The sequence below is a fragment of the Natator depressus genome, chromosome 6 (genome assembly GCF_965152275.1).
Source record: "Natator depressus isolate rNatDep1 chromosome 6, rNatDep2.hap1, whole genome shotgun sequence".
In the NCBI taxonomy this organism is placed as follows: domain Eukaryota; kingdom Metazoa; phylum Chordata; order Testudines; family Cheloniidae; genus Natator; species Natator depressus.
Window position 1 is genome coordinate 3,838,441 of NC_134239.1, and position 20,916 is coordinate 3,859,356.

At 46.8% G+C, this 20,916-nt stretch overlaps 1 protein-coding gene across 1 annotated transcript; it reads right to left on the reverse strand.

Moving 5' to 3' along the window:
- Nucleotides 1-5,210: 5,210 nt before the first annotated feature.
- LOC141988496 (up-regulator of cell proliferation-like) lies at nt 5,211-16,756 on the reverse strand. Its single transcript, XM_074954292.1, has 3 exons — nt 16,436-16,756; nt 13,637-13,708; nt 5,211-9,932 (listed from the first exon to the last, which is right to left on the reverse strand). Exons 1-3 carry the CDS (start codon nt 16,710-16,712, stop codon nt 5,245-5,247), a joined length of 5,037 nt encoding a protein of 1,678 aa, XP_074810393.1. The 5' UTR covers nt 16,713-16,756; the 3' UTR covers nt 5,211-5,244.
- Between the last annotated feature and the right edge of the window lie 4,160 nt (nt 16,757-20,916).

Here is a 20,916-nt window from a genome sequence, read left to right on the forward strand (position 1 = left end):
TCCCGGTGTGATGCTGTGGCTAAAAGAGCTCATGTGATCCAGGCGAATCCCAAATCGGAGTAGAGAGGTTATTTTACCTCTACATTTGGCAATAGTGCGACTGCTGCTGGAATTCAGTATCCAGCTCCGGTGCCCACAATTCAAGAAGGATGTTGATTAACTGAAGAGGGGTCAGAGAAGAGCCAAGAGAATGATTAATGAATTGGACAACCTGCCTTAGAGGGATAGATCCTAGGAGCTCTATCTATTTAGTTTAACAAAGAGAAATTAAGGGGTGACTTCATCCCTGTCTATAAGTACCTACATGGGAACAAATATTTAATAATGGGCTCTTCAATTTAGTAGAGAAAAGTCTAACGTGATCCAATGGCTGGAAACTGAAGCTAGATCAATTCAGACTGGAAAGAAGGTGTATATTTTTAACAGTGAGAGTAATTAACCACTGGAACAACTCACCAAGAATTGGGGTGAATTCTCCATCACCGACAATTTTTAATTCAAGTTAGGTTGTTTGTTTTACAGATCTGCTCTGGAAATGATTTTCGGGCCGTTCTAGGACCTATGTTATCAAGGTCAGACTAGATAACCGCAATGGTCCCTGCTGGTCTTGGAATCTATGAATCTAGATTAGATTTTCTTCTACTAACCTTTCAGAAGAAGCCAAGGAAAGTAGCAAGGAAGAGAAGAGAGCAGGAAATGGTTCCTGGGGGGTGCCAAAGGCACTGTGTGCATACCTTGGATCCTGGTGTGCCATTGTCACTCCTGTCAGTGAGTCTCTGGGCCCAGACTTTGAACTGTTTATATGGCTTGAACCTGCTTATCTCAAGGTGACTTGATAAGAAGAATGAGCTGAACCGGCAGTATTCAGCGGAGCAAGCTATTATAATCTCTGCCTTTTAAAACGGTCTCTATTCTAGCACAGTGGCAGCTCTGCTGTTCCGTCTGTGAGTCCAGATGCACAAAGTATTTATAGTGTTGCAGGGTTTTAAAGATGACGGCTTTACGTGATCTAAAATCCCCATGCTGACTCAGATTGTTTTGAAATTTGCTGTATCGCTGGGGGGGCTCAGAAATGTGAACAGAGCAAAACCGTAAAGGTGGAAAATTGGGTACATTTCCAACTGGGGATGGGGGGGGGAAGCAATTACAGCCATCTGTGCTCACCCCCCCCCCCAAAAAAAACCCCACCTCTCACCCCTCCACGCTGCTCCACCAAGCCAAGGCGACAGGGCTGTGCTTCCATCTGCTGCTCCCCGCTCAGGGGAAGGAACCTAGAGCTCCCTGTATTCCCCCAACTGCCCCCAGCCATGGGAAAGGGGATCCAGGCTCACCCTCCCCCCGATAAAGCTGCTTCTAGGTGGCAAGGAAAGATCACAGCTGGGCAGGGAGAGCAGGTGGGCTCAACGCTGTGCAGTGGGGGTTATCCATGTCTCACTTCCCTCTCCCCATTTCAGGAATGTCCCCGTTGACTCTGCACTGTTCCTGCATCCTCGCCCCAGCTCCTCACCTGGTCGGTCCTGTGTCGAAGTGACCCTCCCTGAGAAGGCAGCACCGGGTTGTGCTGGACAGACAGAGATGGGAGCCAAGGTGATGTTGAAAGAATTAACATGCAGCCAGTGGCTTATGGTCCAAACCTGAAACAAACCAGCCTCTTCACTCACCCGTTGTCCTAGGGCTTCACAGCCTCCCCTCCGAGGGGTCTCTGGTGAGCCTGCTTCCTCCAGCGTCCTGCTCCCAGCCAGCTCTGCTCCCTTTCTGGAATGCCGGCCCCAGGGTTACCTCCCCGGACACCTGGCCCCTTGTCCCAGGACCCACCAGAGGAGTTAACGCAACTCTATGGCTTCCTCGCCCCTGGCACGGGCTGCCCCAGCAGCTCCCCCAATTCCTGCCCTCTGACAGGTCTTTATGGTTAAGTCTGCGCTGCAAAGAAAAACCCGCAGTGCTGAGTCTCAGTGTCCGGGTCAACTGACTCGGGCTCTGGGGCTCGGGCTGCTGGTCTAAAAATAGCCATGTAGACATTCCCTCTTGGGCTGGAGCCCGCGTTCTGAAACTTGGGGAGTGGTCTCAGAGCTGCCTGGGCTCCCACCCGAGCAGGAACGTCTACATGGCTATTTTTAGACCAGGAGCCAGAGCCAGTTGACCTGGGTTGTGTGAGACCTGGTGCCTCAGGGTTTTCTTTGTAATGTAGACATGCCCTATAGCCCCAGATATAGCCCTTTAATTAGCTCAGCTGGGCCCACCTGCTCTGACACGGGGGAGCTTGGCCTGCACGATTTGTTGAAACATTTAGGTTGCTTTCAGGGTGCTTATGGAAAATGGGCCCACCCTGAGAACAGACCTATAGGCCCGCCAAAGATCAGACTTAGCCCATCCGTGTGGTGTAAAATGATTGTGTTTGGTGTATGTTTCTAGATTTTACAGCAATTCCAAATTGACTCAAATGATAACATACTTCTTATAATAAAGAACTCTCTATAAAGTTGAAGGACTTATGATAAGAAGGAGAGTCGTCAGCCTCACCACCATGGCGTGAGAGAAATGAGGGCTCAGGAACTGGGATGGATCAAGACATAAACACTATAGCCCCATTACTAGTGCCTCAGCTTCAGGAGTCATGCGATTACAGCAAATCCTCAGCTTTCATTTTACGCAAAGGTTTTAGCCCAGAGGACAAGTTGGCTGCTGTAGAGAACTGATCAAAAAAGCAAACCAAATACGAGAGTTTATAAAAGATGTTGGGTTCTTTTCAAAGGATTTCTTAATGTAGTTGATGGGAGAGTTTAAAAATTAATCATATTTAAACACATGCAAGTTCCTCATCAAGCTTGCCAGTCATTGGTCATCCTCCTCCACATTCCTATCCAATAGGAGCTAAAGTTTGCTTCCCCTTCTGCCCTTTTCAGCCGCATCCTTAAGGTAGCGAGGGGAGATGGTTTTATCGTTGTTTGAGAGTCATCATATACAAAGGCTAGGAAGAAAGAATTCAGAGGGAAAGAGAGCCAAGGTAAATTTGAAAACAAATGCTATAGAAATCATATTGCAAGGGGTCATTAAACATGACATGATTTTACTCAGCTTGAAAAAAAAAATCTCCGTTTTGAACATGTGACCAGCTTGGATCGCATATTGGCTGGGCAGCTGCCTCCAGAGAAGAAGTGGATAATTTGTGGCAATGGAGCAGGGGCGGCGCGTGACACCTGGGTTTGGGCGGCATGAGCACCAGGAGCTCCCTAGAAGTCGGGGTGGGGGGGGGGGCACGAGCACCTGGACCATAGCCCCACCCCCCTGCTCTGCCCTGAGGCCGACACCCACTCGGCCTCCTTCCCCCGAGGCCCCGCCCATGTTCCACCCCACTCTGCCCCAGCCCTGCTCCCCCGCCCCCAAGGCTCGGCCCACACACCCATGGCTCGAGCCTCTTTGCCCCTTCCCCCGAGGCCCCTGCTGCCTGCCACTCGCGCCTCTTCGCCCCCTCCCCGGTGGCCCTTCCCCGCCCACTGCTTGTGCCTCTACTCCCCGAGCAGCGGGCGAGGAAGGTCCTCGGGGAAAGGGGAAGAGGCGGAGCGGGGACAGGAAGAAGAGCAGTGTGAGTGGGGCCATGGGGGAAGAGGACAGGCAGGACCACGGCAGGGCTACAGTGTCAGCGGTTCGAAGGGGGCGGGCTGGCTGTCCTCCCGAGGTCGGTGCGCCACATCCGGTTTTGGGGAGGCTTAGCCTCCTCTGGCCACTTATACCCACCACCCATGCAATGTGCATAGTTTGATCTGGGACTTGAATAAAAACAATTGTCCAAATCCGGAAGGTCCCTACTTAAGTTTTTAACCATTCCTTTCTTATGCAAATTCCCCCTCACTTCAGTGGGAATTCTGCCTGAGTCAGGACAGAGGAAATACTGAGTCAGAACGTGAGCATTAGTCCCAAACGTGCTAATAAATCGTTTTTTATTCTTTCAGACGTTCTCTTGTAATTATCAGATGACACTAGATCTACTACTGCCACAGCAAAATACAGCTGTGAGAACAGGTTTCTGGCTGGAGCCAAGGCTGTGTCATTGCCGGCATAACCCACCTGTATAGATGCAGCCCACGCAGACAGAAGGCGTTTTTCTATTGATGTAGAAATACCATCTCCCCAAATGACATGAGTTGCATCTACCCTGGAGTTTTGTTGGCATGATTATGTCACTAGGGGTTGTGGTTTAATCAGGCCCCTGACCGGCGTAGCTATTCTGGCATAAGTTTTAAGTGTAGACCAGGCCTAAGCAGATCAAAGGTGATGCTTAAAAATACTAATTCCAGAGCTGCATGTTTGCATATTCCTCATTTCAATTCCATCGTAAATCACCATGATGCAAAATGTGCTGGGGGGGTGGGGACGGGAATCTTTCCCTGTGGACCTCCATTTAGAAGCTCTGAATTTTGTTACAGAATCTGCTGCCATGTGTCGGGCCCTTCAGCGGCCTCTGTGATCACAACATCAGGCTGGCTACGAGGCTGTGGATCTACAGAACCATACTTGTGGCAACTCCGTTGTACGGCGGTGAACATGGGCGCTGAGGGACACCGGACTGAAGTTTTCAGTTCTCATCCTCAGCTGCTCCATATCCAGTGGCAGGACTTGATTGGCAATGAGACTCTGTGAAGTTGAACCCAGCAACTACCTGCATCGGCATGACTTAGGGGGGAGGGATAGCTCACGGGGGGAGGGATAGCTCAGAGGTTTGAGCATTGGCCTGCTAACCCCAGGGTTGTGAGCTCAATCCTTGAGGGGGCCATTTAGGGATCTGGGGCAAAAATTGGGGATTGGTCCTGCTTTGAGCAGGGGGTTGGACTAGATGACCTCCTGAGGTCCCTTCCAACCCTGATATTCTATGAGTCTATGACTGCAGGTTCGGTGGCCTTGTTGGCATGGATGTAGTGTTAGGATGGAAGACCAACAAATTCCGAAAGTTATTTACCAGGGAATGTTGCTACATAGCTGGTGATCTCGTGGGTCCACAACATCACCAGTGATGAACAGAAACTGAATACCCAGCTGAACATCACCTGAAGGATGTAGCCAGAGATCAGTCCGGGTGGTGCTCGGTCTGCAACTAGGCCACATCTCTTTAGGATTTCCCATAATCACAATTTTAATGAGCTAAAGAAATATGTGCATAAGAAGTGATATTTTTGCATGCAATTAACAAACAAACAAACCCTGTTTTTTTGCATATGTCCATCCCACTTAAAAAGACTCTGAGCTGGTTTATTTTTTTATGTTAAATGCTTCCTCTAGGCTTTGTAGCGCCTGTTCTTTGGTTATTTTTTCCCAAACCTGTGGCAGATTTGCTGGCTTAGCATTGTACTTCTTAGCAAACTTATAGTTGAACCTGTTAAAAATGAACTTCCAATAGTCAGAAGTGTCGATGCTGGGATCGGGCTGGATGCGCCAGTCTGGGTAATATCGTCGATAATCTTTATAGGGATGAAATTTCTCTTCCGTTTCTGAATTTTTAAATAAAGCGTTGGAAACCACATCAGAAGAACACAAAGAGTACTCAAGCATTCCTGTCCGTTTGTTTTTGCACTGCCCTAATCCCTGAGGCCGATGGACTGTAGCAAAGTGTTCTGTATGATCCATGCCTCCTGCTTCACAGGGGACTTTACAGAATGGGCACTGCTGCCCGCAGCCAAACACGCAGTTGAAGATTTCATCCTGGGGCTTCACGGACAGTTTGGAGAGTTTGGATTCAAATGTCAACTCATCAAATTCAGCTAAGATTTCTTTTTCCAGTTCGGGAAGGATGGCCTGAACGTCAGCAGAAAACTGCATAGGATTTGCCGTGTTTTTAAACCGCACCACTGCCAGACGGTCCTTGGAAATCACCAAGTCATTCTGTAACGCTCCACAAAACGCATCTAAAAAGTCACAGACCGTGTTGGTGCTTTTGTCACTGGGAGACTCCAGAGCAGTCCTGACTTTCTTTATTACTGAGGACAGAATCTCTTTCTCCAGGTGTTGCAACCGTGCTGTCCGGCTGTAGAAATCTAGCAGGTGTCCCTCTACCCAGATTTTGACAAAATGTTCATAGTTATTAATGTATATGATATAGGTGTCAAAGTTTTCATATTTCAACAGCTTCTTCAGGGCAGTGAACTGGAAAAGGCTTCGGTTTGTATATTCATCAAACTGTCCACTGCTGAGAATGTCATCGACTATTTCTAACCCAAGTCTGTTGTTCACATACTCCACCAAGACAGGTTTAAGACACCAATGACACAAATCCCTGGCCCTTGTTTGGCAGGAATCCTTCCCCAAACAAAGATCTCTAAATGTGGAGAGATACTGAGGTTTTAGTTTCTCCAGATAAAGTTCAGGATCATTTTCTTTCATGAAGCTTACTTGCATCTTCTCTAATAAAGGAGCCACTTCCCCTAAAATGTGAAGCTTCAGGTCAACTTTAAAGCAAGAGCTCGTGTGAAGTTTCTGAACGTCTGCCTCTTGAAGCCTCTGATTGATCATCCTCAACAGATTTCTGCTGTAAATTTCATCATAGTCTGCTTTGGTATCTGCTACATTTTTAATATAATCTTTGCACTGTTCCATTAATGATTTAACAAGTTCTTCTGTTTTATGCCAGCATTCCTGCGTGAACCATTCATTCAGGGTCTTAATCCATGGTAAATCTAAGTATTCCTTTTTCATAATGAAAGATTTTGTTCCATAATTCAATAAGTTGCTGTTTTCCTGTAGCTTTAGACTGGATGAATTCTCTTGCTTAGCCAGGTCCTCTCTCAGAAGCAACTCAATGTCTTGATAAATTTGCTTTTCATCCAAACAGCCCAGCCGTATTTTTGACACGGTCTCACTCCACATTTCTTCAAACTCCATTTCCAGTTCCTTGTTGTCTGCTTTGTTCTCTCTCATTTTACAGTATTCCAAAAGCAAGTCCATTTCACCTTCGATTGTTTTTATGCACGTACCCTGAATAGTGTTTTTCTTTCGCCATCCTTCGCTGGCAGTCACCAGATTGGAACAAATGACATGTGAATAACTTGAACTTTGAAGAGATAGTGGAACTGAATTCCTAACAAAATATCCCATGTTCTTTACAGCGGAAACTGCCAGTTTTGCTGTTGCACTTTGAAACCACTCCAAAATCCTGTGTGATTCATGGCTCAGTTTCTGCTCAGTCTCACTTGTTAAGTTGGTCAGGACACAAGCATCTAATTTAGCTGGTGGTTGATTCTGGAAGAAAGTTTGTTTTTCAGTTACCCACAGATTCATCTCCTTGCGGAACGCCCATTCCCACCCTACAGACTTTGCAGATATCTTGGTGTAGGCTTCAGTTGTGAAGGGGTTTCTAAAGCTGAAGAGGAAGTCGTCATGTCTCAGAGCATTCCACAGACTCTTCACCCATTCGATAAATTGGGGAAGGTCTTTGGGAACGCTCTTAAGTGAATGTTGTCTTACAAATTCAAACAAAAATTTCTTTAGCCCACACACACTCTCACTGTACCCAATATTCACTGGTGCCATTGGAGGGTCCCCATGCCACAGGCTGGGGATGTACCAATTGTGTTTCTCTGGATCATAGTCCATAATGTCAGAAACCGTAATTTCTTTCTGTAGTTTTTCCATCTTTGCTGCAGCTATGGTCATTTCATTCAGCTGCTCCACAAGATATTTCCTGTCTCTCATGTTTTGTTCATAGGCAGCCACATCACTGATGTTCTGATGCACAAATTGGCAGCTGGGCATGTGCCCCGTTTCCTCCATTCTGAGAAAGGCATGAACCACAATTTGCAGAACATCCTGCATTTCGGTGGCGTTCTCCATAGCCAGGTTAACGATGGTTATGTCGCTCAGTCCAACCACCAGGGTGGCCAGCTCACTGTCATGTTGATAACTATCCTCCAGCCTTGCCAGTTCAGGGGCTTTCAGTCCTTCTGTGTCTATCACCAGGATGAAATCACAGCCCAGGTCCTCCCGAAAGTTCTCTGCCACTTTAATGAGTGACATGAAGGCTCCTCGCGTACGTCGGCCATTGCTCACTGCAAACTGCAGGCCGAACATGGTGTTGAGGAGGGTGGATTTTCCAGTGCTCTGCCCTCCCAGCACTGTTAGAACCAGGATTCTGGACTTTCCCCCCAGCTTGGCATGGAGCTCAGTCAGAACATCTGTCATCCACTGCAGTGGGATGTTGGAGGCATCTCCATCGATGAGCTCCATGGGAAATCCTTCCAGCATCAAGTCAGCTGCTAACCTCGGGAAATGAATGAATTTCCTTTGAATTTTTGCCATTTTGCCTATCTTCACCATTGAGTGTTCAGCCTCGTAGAACTGCCCCAGCTCACGCAGGAAATGCTCCACTCCTAGAGAACTGACAGAGATGGATTCATCCAGTTCTGGTAGCTTTTGTTGGTTAGGTTGCAAGTTAGGATGGTTCCCCTTTGCAATGCCATCTAAATTAGATTTCATGCATTTCATGAAGTAGCATATTTCCATTTGAGATAGTGTTCCTATTCCATTGATAAATTTAGTCAAACCGTCAGTAAGGTCACATTTATTCTGCTGTGTACGTAACTCCAACAATTTCTCTTTCAGCCTAGATTTATATTCTTCTGTGGGGACATCCCCTTGTCCTTTCAATCTGCACATTTCTCTTTCCACGTTGCTTAAGCTCTTCCACAGGTCCTCTTGCAGTTGCAGTATTTGCCTCTTGTAATTTCCAACATCTTTTATTTCTGCCATGATGTCTTTAACGCGGTTCTTTGCTCTCTGACATTCCTCACAGTCCTCATCCAGCTGGATTCCCAGTTCACGTGCGGTCACAGCCATGCCTTCCATATTCATGTCCTTGTGATGATCGTTCATTATACTTCCTATAGCAGAGCACAACTTTTCCATGAATTCCTCTTTCTTGGTCCCAATTTCTTTCTCTAGGACATGTTGTTTACTCAGGTTCAGCACTGGCGCTAATTTATTGAGGAATTCCTGAGTTTCACTCCGTTTGCCAGACTCGTAATTGAGGATGAAGTTGTATTTAGTGGCTGATCCCTGCAGAGATGATAACAGCGTGTATTGTCTCTCGTTGATGCTTTCAGTAACTATGAACACTGCTGAGGAGACCTCTGTTAAAAAGCTAAACTGCAGCCAGTGGGACTCAATGTCTCCACGCAGATTTGTAACTGCGACGGGCTCTGGGAAAAGATCTGAATCCTCGTTTCCAGCAGGGAAACACCAGGAAATCTCAACCAGTCCATCTGCGATTTCCCGAGGGACATTCCCGGACTCCATGTCCCGATGGATAAAGAAATCGCTGTGCTGCTGGGAGGGGCTGAGAACCTCATTGAGGAGTTTGGACTTGGAGAAGCTGCAGCTCCCCATCCGCACAAAGGAAACGGTTGGTATTTTGGTGAGTACCAGGCTCTCCTCTCTGAATCCTCTGCTTTCTCCCAGGGAGTGCGGCCTCCACTTCCTCACAATGTCCCTCATGGCCCACAGCAGTAGGGTGCACTTGGGGGTGTCAAGGGCAGGTAACAGCAGAGGGAGGGCAAACTGGCACATGGACATTTTGGAGAGGATCTCCTGCTGTAGGAAACTGTCTGAGCAAAGCAGCACAGCACAGAGAACATCGAGGGGGTGCAGAGAAGCTCTCGCGTCCATGTTGCTATGATGAAGAACATTACTACCATTGCCTTGTCCCCCGTTGTCCGCACTGCTGGCTTGGTCACCAGGTGCTCCCTGCCCAAGGCTCGTGTTTCTGGCTGTCCCATTCAAAGCTATGACCTTCCTCATAAAATGCCATGGTAAATCCTCTAATGCCCGAGGAGTCCAGTTCTGTAGGCTTTCTGGATTGATTTCCTGGAGATCTCTCAGCGCCAGCTTTGTGCTTCTGTGCTGCTCCATCTTCAGAGTGGACAGGAAGTCCTGGAGTGCTCTCCTTCTCTCTGCAGAAAGAGGTTAAAGCATGAGCAGGTTTCAGAATCCATCTGGTGTTAAATATACCTGTTTTGAATGTGTTTATTCAGACATGTATCAGACAAGTGGTGGGAATTATCTGTTTGCAACCCCTGCTAATGCAGTCTGGCTCTTTTTCCTGCACTAGGTCCTGGAACACAAATGGAAGTTTGAGTCTGCTATAGCCTCCAGGCTGTGGAAACTGGGTTCTTTTGCATAGCCAATGGAGAGTCATACTTTTAAATCAAAGGTCCCAGGTTAAAGCTCTGCTAACAATGACCCAACCTTGGGTGGTGTTCTGAGTGCACTTTCTGTCTTTATTTTAAATCTCCCCTTTCTTTATTTTTCTTGGGAAGGGGGGTTCAGAGTGAAAAGATGCATTTCTTGCCTGTGTTTCTTAGGCTATGTCTGCACTACTGGCTAAATCGATACATCGGTGTTGATTTAGTGGGTCTAGTGAAGGCACAGTAAGTCAATGGCAGAGCGCTCTCCCGTCAACATCTGTATTCCACCTCCCCGAGGGGCAGAAGCTATGTCAACGAGACAGCATCTCCCGTCGACATAGCCTGGGATAGAAACCACTGTAAATCGACCTAAGTTACATCAACTTCAGTTACGTAACGTACGTAAGTGAAGTAGCGTAACTTAGATCAACTTTCAGCATTCGTGTAGACCAGCCCTTAGTATGTGAACATACGTTCCCCCTTCCATGAACACTCTAAGAAACTGGCAATTGACATACCAGAGCCTTCCTTTTCACAATTTCATTCTATTCAAATTATTGACAGAAGTACTGTTTATCTAGTGCTTCAAAAGGCATTACATTGACTCTTACTGTTACACGATTTTTCCATTAAAATGAGAAACATTCAAATGTATTTGGTCTCCATGCTAGAAAATGGTTCCTGAACAATTAAACCACAGTCCAGCAGCTGATATGCTCAAAACAGCTTAAAAACAGGAAAAAAACCCTAATTTCTGCTTTACACTGCAGTTTGCTTCCCAAAATACGCTTACAACAGACAGTCACCACTGCTGCTAACCCAAAGCAAAACACACTGAGTTCCTCTTCTAGGCCTAGACCTTTTCCATTCACGTGCACACAGAACCGGATGGAGAAAGGGAAGCCAGCTGCCTTAATGTGACATGCTCTATTTTACTTCACATTCATGACACCTTATGCAAAGCACATAGATATGATCATACAGTCAAAGCGAATGTGATGAGGGTCACATCTTCAATTAAAGAGTGATGCGTATTCATACCTTGAATAAGGGTAGAGAAATTTGTGATGCTGTCTCTCAAACTGACCCACATCTGGGGTCTCATGCCCTCTTGTTTTGCTTCCTTTTTACCAGTAGAGAGCGCTCTTTGGGATGAACTGGGGGGGAATTTTTGTCATGAAAGCAAAACAAAAGAAAAGTCTGAATTCAAATCAGTTGGGTCTTGCCCTAACTTTTTCTGGCCCTGAGATGCTTCCAATGAAATGTGCAGTTGGAAATTTTGCTCTCTAGCCTCTTATTCCAACCCTGAGGATCCATGGGCCTTGAAGGCCGTTCCCCAGGTGACCTTCGCATCCTGGCTGTCATCTGGCAACTTGTTAGTAAGTGATGAGCTGAGAATGACTAATGGAACTTTAGCCCCACCAGAGGCACTGCCCATGGGAATCGTGACTGGAGGAGAGGCTGGCCGCACCGATTGGTCTGGCTGAGCTATTTAAGCCAGAAGGAGACACAGGAAGTTGTCTGTGCAACTAGGTGAACTCCTGGCTAGCTTCTATGTTGGTCTCTGTCTTCTCGCCGAGCCCCTGCACCCAGCTTCCCTGCCTTGCTCCTGGTTCCTGCCTTCCAACCTTGTTCCTGATACCTGCCCCTGGTCTATGACTCTGGTGCCAGCCTGACCCTTGGCTTGACTCCCGACTCCAGCTCTGACCACTAGGTCTGACTGTCCAAGTCCTAGTTTCAGAGTAACAGCCGTGTTAGTCTGTATTCATAAAAAGAAAAAAGAAAAGGAGTACTTGTGGCACCTTAGAGACTAACCAGTTTATTTGAGCATGAGCTTTCGTGAGCTACAGCTCACTTCATCAGATGCATAGCATATCGTGGAAACTGCAGAAGACATTATATACACACAGAGACCATGAAACAAAACTTCCTCCCACCCCACTGTCCTGCTGCTAACAGCTTATCTAAAGTGATCATCAAGGAAGGCCATTTCCAGCACAAATCCAGGTTTTCTCACCCTTCCCCCCCCACACACACACAGACACACATACAAACTCACTCTCCTGCTGGTAATAGCCCATCCCTCTTTGAAACCTCTCTTTATAATGCGCATGATAATCAAGGTGGGTCATTTCCAGCACTAATCCAGGTTTTCTCACCCCCCCCCACACACCCCCCTCCAAAAACCACACACACAAACTCACTCTCCTGCTAGCAATAGCTCATCTTACAATGTGCACAGCAATAATCCAAGTTTAACCAGAACGTCTTGGGGGGGGGGTTGTAGGAAAAAAAAAAAAAAAACAAGGGGAGATAGGCTACCTTGCATAATGACTTAGCCACTCCCAGTCTCTATTCAAGCCCAAATTAATGGTATCCAATTTGCAAATGAATTCCAATTCAGCAGTTTCTCGCTGGAGTCTGGATTTGAAGTTTTTTTGCTTTAAGATAGTGACCCTCATGTCTGTGATTGCGTGACCAGAGAGATTGAAGTGTTCTCCGACTGGTTTATGAATGTTATATGAATGTTTATGAATGTCATGCGCATTATAAAGAGAGGTTTCAAAGAGGGATGGGCTATTACCAGCAGGAGAGTGAGTTTGTATGTGTGTCTGTGTGTGTGTGGGGGGGGGAAGGGTGAGAAAACCTGGATTTGTGCTGGAAATGGCCTTCCTTGATGATCACTTTAGATAAGCTGTTAGCAGCAGGACAGTGGGGTGGGAGGAAGTTTTGTTTCATGGTCTCTGTGTGTATATAATGTCTTCTGCAGTTTCCACGATATGCTATGCATCTGATGAAGTGAGCTGTAGCTCACGAAAGCTCATGCTCAAATAAACTGGTTAGTCTCTAAGGTGCCACAAGTACTCCTTTTCTTTTTTCTTTTCAAGTCCTAGTTGTGATGCCAACCATGAAATCTCTTCCCAGTTTCTCTCCTAAGTTCCAGAACAATAGAAATGGCCGTGTTTAGCCTGGAAGAGCTGGGTGCTCACCAGATTGCACATGGGGGACTAAGTCACCTAACTTTTAGTTTAGGTTCCTACAACCAACCTTTTAGCACCACTGGCATTCACAGAACCTCTGCTCAGCTGCTGCCTTATGCTGTAGGTGCCTAAAATCCCCGAGGTGCCCAAGTTTCCACCAGTAAAGTCCCTGAGGCAGCTAACTTTCGGCAGCTGGGCCCGCGCGCAGACATCTACATCTTGACGCTGCCCGGCAGCTTTGTGCCTGATTCACAGACTCAGCATTCCCCTGCCTAGCTCGCCCAGTCTGGTCAATATGCTAAAGCATATCTACGGAATCAAACCTCTTGTTATATCTAATATCCTAGTGGTTAGCTCACTCTCTTAAGATATAAAAGACCTGAGTTCAATCCCCGCTCTGCCACATGCCTTATTGGCTAAAATAGTTGGGAGTCAACTAATACTGAAAGTCATTCCATAAATGTGTTTAACTACAGAGGAATTACCTACCTTCAAGAAGAGCTTTCTCCTCCAGCTCTGGACCTTGCTGAGTGTCTGATTCCTGCTTGGAGTTTAAAGCATCTAGCAAAAAAAAAAAAAATCAGAGAGACAAACACATATTAGTACTATGTTTATATAATTTCTGTGCATTTTCTCTACTGACCTATGTGTATCTGTGCATTTTCTCCCACCTTTGGTTTTATTAGGAAAAATCTGAGCATGATGAGGAACTGTTTTAAAGTCCATGAAAATAATCGGACACAAACAGGTCACAAGAGGGAGGTGGAAACTGCTCGTAGAAGACCACACCATTAACTTTTGGTAAGCCAAATTGGAAACAAGCCACACAACGACTCAATTGAAATGGAAACTATTATTTTTAAAAAGCATTGACTAAAAGTGCAGTAAGTTTCAGATAATAGGCAAGAAAAGCAAAATGAAAATAAGAAAAATATGCATGTTACATTGGAAGGTCAGGATAGTTGTTTCCATTTTACAGATGGGGAAACTGAGGCACAGAGCTGGGACGTGATGGCAGAGCTGGGAGTAGAATCCAGACAGTCGTGATCCCATGTCTAGGTCTCTTTCTGGTTCCTCCCACAATGAAAAATTGCTCAAGTGCACAGGGCACTGTGATTGATTAGTTTAAATGAACCCTTTTAGGTCCACCTCCTGGCCCTGTAAATTCAGCAGCACAAAATGATTCCATCTGAAGTTTCTCACCCATGAACTTTATTCTGAGGAGACAAGCCTGGAGGAAACCAGAGAAAATGTTCATAAAATATTCCCTAGCAAAATTCTGCTGTTTTTTTCTTTTTGAAAAGTCACGAGCCAGATCCTCACATCTGGCTGCTTGGCTGGACCTCTAGATATAAGAAGGCAAAGGTGATGTAATTTCACCTTTACCCTACCATATTCCAGTAGCCGCTTCAGTCCCTGGTGTAAATGAGAGGAGCCTTTAGTCTGCTCTAACTTGTGCCAATTTATAGCTGTCCCTAAGGGTCCTTTACTGTGGGATTAGAGTTCAGGAAAACGGATGTGTCCCTGGCTTTACACCCTTTAGATGCTAGTGCTAGTCTGACGTTTTCATCTGAGTTTAACTTAATTGTTTCTCTGAGATAAATAGAACCTTGTCGTGTCTGTAAAAGAAGCACCGATATATTTTGACAGATCTAGAGTAAGTGGGAGTCTGGATTTGCCACCTGGTTCACAAAAATCCAGTTTTATGCTGGTGCCGCTCCATAGATTTCAGTCGTGAATCAAACCCAAGGTCTCTACATTCCCTTCAGTGTCCAGGAGACTTAAGGAAACACCATCTAAAGCAGGGGTGGGCAAACTACAGCCCAGGGGCTGCATCCGGTCTTTCATACATTTTAATCCGGCCCTTGAGCTCCTGCCGGGGAACGGGGTCAGGGGCTTGCCCGGTATGTGCCAGGGCTCTGCGTGGATCCCAGAAGCAGCAGCATGTCCCTCCTCTGGCTCTTTTGCGCAGGGGCAGCCAAGGGGCTCCACACGCTGTCCCGCCCCAAGCGCCACCCCCGCAGCTCCTATTGGCCACAAACCACGGCCAACGGGAGCTGCAGGGGCAGCACCTGTGGACGAGGCAGGGCGCAGAGCCACCTGGCCACGCCTCCATGTAGGAGCCGGAGGGGGGACATGTTGCTGCTTCTGGGAACTCCTTGAGGTAAGCGCCTCCCGGAGCCTGCACCCCTGCCCCCCTTCTGTGCCCCAACCCCCTGCTCCAGCCCTGATCCCCCTCCCACACTCCAACCCCCTTGGTCCCAGCCTTGAACACCCTCCTGCACCTCCAACCCCTCATCCCCAGCCCCGCCCCAGAGCCCGCACACCCCGCTGGAGCCCTCACCCCCCCACACACCCCAACCCCCAATTTCATGAGCATTCATGGCCCACCATACAATTTCCATACCCAGATGTGACCCTTGGGCCAAAAAATTTGCCCGCCCCTGATCTAAAGTGCTGTTCTCTGCTTGAGAGATGAAAAAGAGAAAGAGAGAGAGGGAACTGGGTGTGCTGAATGCATCAGAATTGCCTTGTTAATCAGGGAATATCAGGCCTCGGGAACCGTGGCTACATTACAGTTCCCACCATAGCAAGCATGAGTTGGAAATGAAACCTCTGTTGGTTAGATAATGACCCAGGCACCCGGGGAAGCCTGGATGAGCTCTTGGACTGAGAACGAGTGAAAGGAAAGAGCTGCACCCATGGGTGCTGACTCCATGGGTGCGCCGCGGCTCAAGCACCCATGGGGGGGGAAATTGTGGGTGCTCAGCACCCGTCAGCCACAGCTGTTCAGCAGTGCCACCGATCAGCTGTTTGACGGGGCTGCCGCTCAGCTGTTTGGTGGCTGGGGGAAGCACTTGGGGGAGGGCAGAGAGCAGCCAGTGGCGGGCAGGTGGGGGCCTCGCGGGCGGGGTTGGAGCGGGGCCAGGAGGAGGCGGAGAGAGGGAAGGGTCTCAGGGGAAGGGGTGGAGTGGAGTCAGGGCCTCGTGGTGGAGCAGGGGTGCAGCACCCCCAGGGAAGACTAAAAGTCAGCGCCTATGGCTGTAACGAAAGTCAAGAGAGCGTTTGAGGCATGAAGAGGTCAGAGGGGATATTTCTCCCACTTGAAGAGCTTTGCACAGACTTGTCGAGGGGAAACCATTAGAAAGGAAAGAAACTGCAGCTCAGATGTGGCCTGGCAGGAAGCTCTCCGTTCTGGAGCCAGTGGGGAGTGAGAAAGGAAAGCAAATCCAGAAGTGAAGAAATATTCAGGGATGGGGGCTGATTTTTCCTGGGGTTGCCACTTACCATTTCCTATTGCCTTGGCGAGTTGCTCTGCTAAATCCCTCTTGTTTATTGATTTCAGCGCCTCCACGGTCACCTCCACCGCATAATCTCCTTCGTAGCAGCTGATCAGCATGTCAGCGAGGTCGATGACATCCACTTTCTTCAGTGTCCTGCGGCCGATATGTTCATATCCCTCCTTCAGTGGCATTTCGTGCAGTTTGAACTTGAATTTCTTCAGTTCATCTTCCTCCAGTTCTTCCAGGGTCTTCAGCAGATGATCTCTCAGGGTCTTCACCATGCTGCCTCCTCAGAGGAGAGCTGTGCACCCTGCCAGGCCAGGGCAGAGAGAGTCAGGAAACAACTGCACGGCTGCAAAGGGCAAGTTTCTTCCTGAAGCTCCGGAGAGCTGAGAGGTTGTTTGTTTAGAGACCAAAAAAAAAAAAAGAAAAAAAGCTGAGAGCGCAAAACCGAAACTAGAGCTGTACGGCACTAGGCTGACAGCAACCCCCTTCCTTTCCCTTCTCCAGCTCCCCCGCCCACAACCAGCTCTGTGTGTTTGATTAATATCCCCTATGCAGATTCCAAAACAAGAGCCTGGTCCCTTGTCTCCAATTCTGCTGGCAACATCTTGCATCAGCATAAAACTGCTTTCCTATTATTACACACTCCCCCTTTCCTCTTGCTCTCTATGGTAGATAAAGACACTGACGATTCAAAACCAGCTTTGTCTCTCTCATATGCAAGTTTTTCACCATTGATTTTAGTGACATTATTCCTGATTGATGTCAGTGCGATGGAGAGGAGAATCAGGCTCAAGGAAAATTTGGAAGCTGGTGAATGTTTTAGATCAATGCTCTGGACCACAAATCCAACAGAAAGGAATGGAAATGTAAAACAAAGGATAGGATTGAGTCTAAGTCCGGGTTTTGAAGCTTAGCCAAGATGTGAGGCTGTTTGTCTCAGTACAGTTTGATAAGAAGCAGGGTCTGTGACTGCTTCCTGTTTGGAACCTGCGGAAGGAAGATGTTGGGAAATCATCAGGGGATGGTCACCAGTCAAAGTGTGCAGGGCCGTTAAGTGGGTCCTACCGTCAAGGTGGGCAAGGTGCAGTGAAACAGGTTAAGTCAATGACCCGGGCTTCCCTCGCTGTGCTGGGGTGATTAATGGGGTGCCTATCTTCCTTCTGTTCCCCCATAGACCCAACCTTGCCTGTGAGTGCACACACCAAAATTGCTACTTAGTGATTGTTATGCAGGCCTAGGTGGATCACTGTGGACAATTTACCAATGTGAACATCGGCTGGTCAGGAAAAATCCCACGATGCTCCGCTTTTTAGACCCAGAGGACATTTTGACAGGGTGAAAGCCTCTCTGAATAATTCATAAATTCCAAGGCCAGAAAGGACTATTGTGATCATCTAGTCTGATCCCCTGTGTAACACAGGCCAGAGACCTGCCCCAAAATAAATCCTCGAGCAGATCTTCTAGAAAAACATCCAACCTTTAAAAATAGCCAGTGATGGAGAATCCACCACGACACTTGGATCAGTTGTTCCAATGATTAATTACTCTCACCTTTTTTAAAATTTGTGCCTTATTTCCAGTCTGAATTTGTTTAGCTTCCAGCCATTGCACATATACTGCAAATATGTTCTTAAAGTCTGCACCTGTGTGTTGGTCTCCAGCAAAGGTGAAAACCAGAGTTTCTGTCACACAAGAGATATTTATCCATCTGTCTGCTGACATATGGTTACATTGCACTCCATATTCTTTATGGAAATATGCTTATGAATATGACATAACTGGAATACGCTTTATGCAAAATGAGTCATGTAAGATATCCTTGGAAAAGTTATCATCTACTGAATGTGTTCATCCTATTTGCATGCATATATCATTCTCATGTCTGAAGTTCAAAATATGAAGTGTAAATCATGTTACTAATGTAGTTATGCCAAGTGAGGGCCATTAATGATACTTCAGGAACTTGATGACTCTTAAGCAAGAAACAATTGGCTGCGAATGGATTTGTTTCCCTGTAAGTCTGTGGGACGCCTGTGAGGAGGAGGGGGAATGGGGGTTCCTGTGAAGATGTGTCTGTGTCACCTGATGCTGGAATCCATCTTGGATTTTATTTTTTTCCATGAGGCATGGAAAAATTTTGAACAAGAAAACAAAGGATTCCTGCCTTCTGCAAAAGCTATATAAGAGCGGGAAGCCTAACAGGAGAGGCCAGTCGTGAGGATACCCCCTGCTTACCACCCAAGATGTCTGCTGGAACTAACAGAGACTGAACAGGGGGAAGGATTGGGCCCGGACTAGAAATGAGTATAGTCTGTGAAAGAAGCTTATTGGAACCTCTTTGAGGATGAGATATTACATGTAATCAATTCCTTAATGTATTAAGCTTAGCTTTGCGTGTTTGTTTTATTTTGCTTAGTAACTTACTTTGTTCTGTCTGTTACCTCTTCTGATCACTTAAATCCTTATCTTTTATACTTAATAAAATCACTTTTGTTTATTAATAAACCCAGTGTAAGTAATTGTTACGTGGGGGGCAAACAGTCTGTGCATATCTCTCTTTACTTCGAGAAAGAGGATGAATAACATAAACTTATACTGTATAAAACTTTATACAGTGTAAGCTGAATTTATCTGGGGTTCAGGCTCCCAGAAAGCTGGGGTGCTGAGGCAAGTCCCATTAACTGAGTCTGCCCAGAGCTGAGCTGATCTCAGTGTCTTTATTCTGCAGAGGGGTGTGGCCCCATCTCTGTGTCTGTGCTGGAGGAGGCCTGGAGGGTCTAGCTCGGCAAGACAAAGTTAAGGGGTGCCCATTTTGGCAGAAGGGCTAGACTCAGTGGTATTTCAGCCCATCAAGTGACAGTCCTAAGGGGGTGCTGACGAGAGAACCTGTCACACATGTAAATTGAATATTGTCTCATTCACAGTGGGTCCCTTATTACCAGTCTGAACTGAATGAAAATGAAGGATTGTGAGGACATCAAAGAAGAGAATTCTAACAGGAAAAGACAAGGAACGGGGAAGGAAAGACCCTATCTGGAGGAATACTTCAAAGGTTTGCTCCACTATATCTGGGAGACAAAGATGAGAAGTTGGCACCCTTCATGGAGAAAGAAAACGGACAGTACTTTTGCTTGACTGAAAACACTGAGGAGACCTTTGGGTGAGAGAAACTTACTTACTAGTTAAGTTTAGTCTCTAGATAGTGCGCTGTGATTTTGTTGTATATGTACCATTTATTTCCAACATTCTTACTCACTATTACTTGAATTTCTATATCTTTGATAACAGTCATTCCTGTTGTCACTATAAACAGATCTCAGTGCTGTGTTGTTAAGCAAAGTGCTGGTCCTGAGTTGAATCTTCCAAGCTGGTGTGTTCGGTTCCCGTGGGAACAGCAGGCCGGGTAATTCTGTTCAGTGGATAAGGGGCTGGACACTGCAGGGAACGCTCCGAGGACTCAGGGGTTAGTGTCTGCCTATCTCTAGCCGTACAAGCTGTGGAGGCTTGGAAGGCAGTGCTGGTTGTGCCAGAGGCTGGTGGTTTCAGGGAGCTGATCCCCCAGCAGACAGACAAGACTGCTTCAAGCTAAGGGCAGGCAATGGAAAGTGGGGACCCTTGGGGAGCGTCACACACGCTCTCTTTGGCCTTTCCTACTGGCTGGCTAAGGCGGCTTCTCTGCTCAGTTTGCTGGATTTTGTGCATCTCATTCATAGCACCTAGCTCTCCCCATGCATTGCAGAGGTAAGGTCGGCGCCTAATTCAGCATTGTCAAGTCCGGTGGCCAGGTGGCTAAACGTTAGGTCTTGCAACACTACAGTCCCTTTGTAGATCTAGCCCATAGATCCTTTGGCTCTCAGGCCATTGCCTACACTACAAAATTAAGTTGACCTAACTTAATGTCTACATACAACCACTTTAGTAATTATATCGTTTGTGTGTGTCTACACTTCGCTCCTTGTGTCGGTGGTGCACGTCCTCACCAGGAGCACTTGTACCGATTGCACTGTCAGTGTGGGGTGTCATAAATATAAAGGGAAGGGTAAACCCCTTTAAAATCCCTCCTGGCCAAAGGAAAAATCCTCTCACCTGTAAAGGGTTAAGAAGCTAAAGGTAACCTCGCTGGCACCTGACCAAAATGACCAATGAGGAGACAAGATACTTTCAAAAGCTGGGAGGAGGGAGAAAAACAAAGGGTCTGTGTCTGTCTGTATGCTGCTTTTGCCAGGGACAGAACAGGAATGGAGTCTTAGAACTTTTAATAAGTAATCTAGCTAGGTATGTGTTAGATTATGATTTCTTTAAATGGCTGAGAAAAGAGCTGTGCTGAATAGAATGACTATTCCTGTCTGTGTGTCTTTTTTGTAACTTAAGGTTTTGCCTAGAGGGATCCTCTATGTTTTGAATCTAATTACCCTGTAAGGTATCTACCATCCTGATTTTACAGAGGTGATTCCTTTACTTCTATTAAAAGTCTTCTTG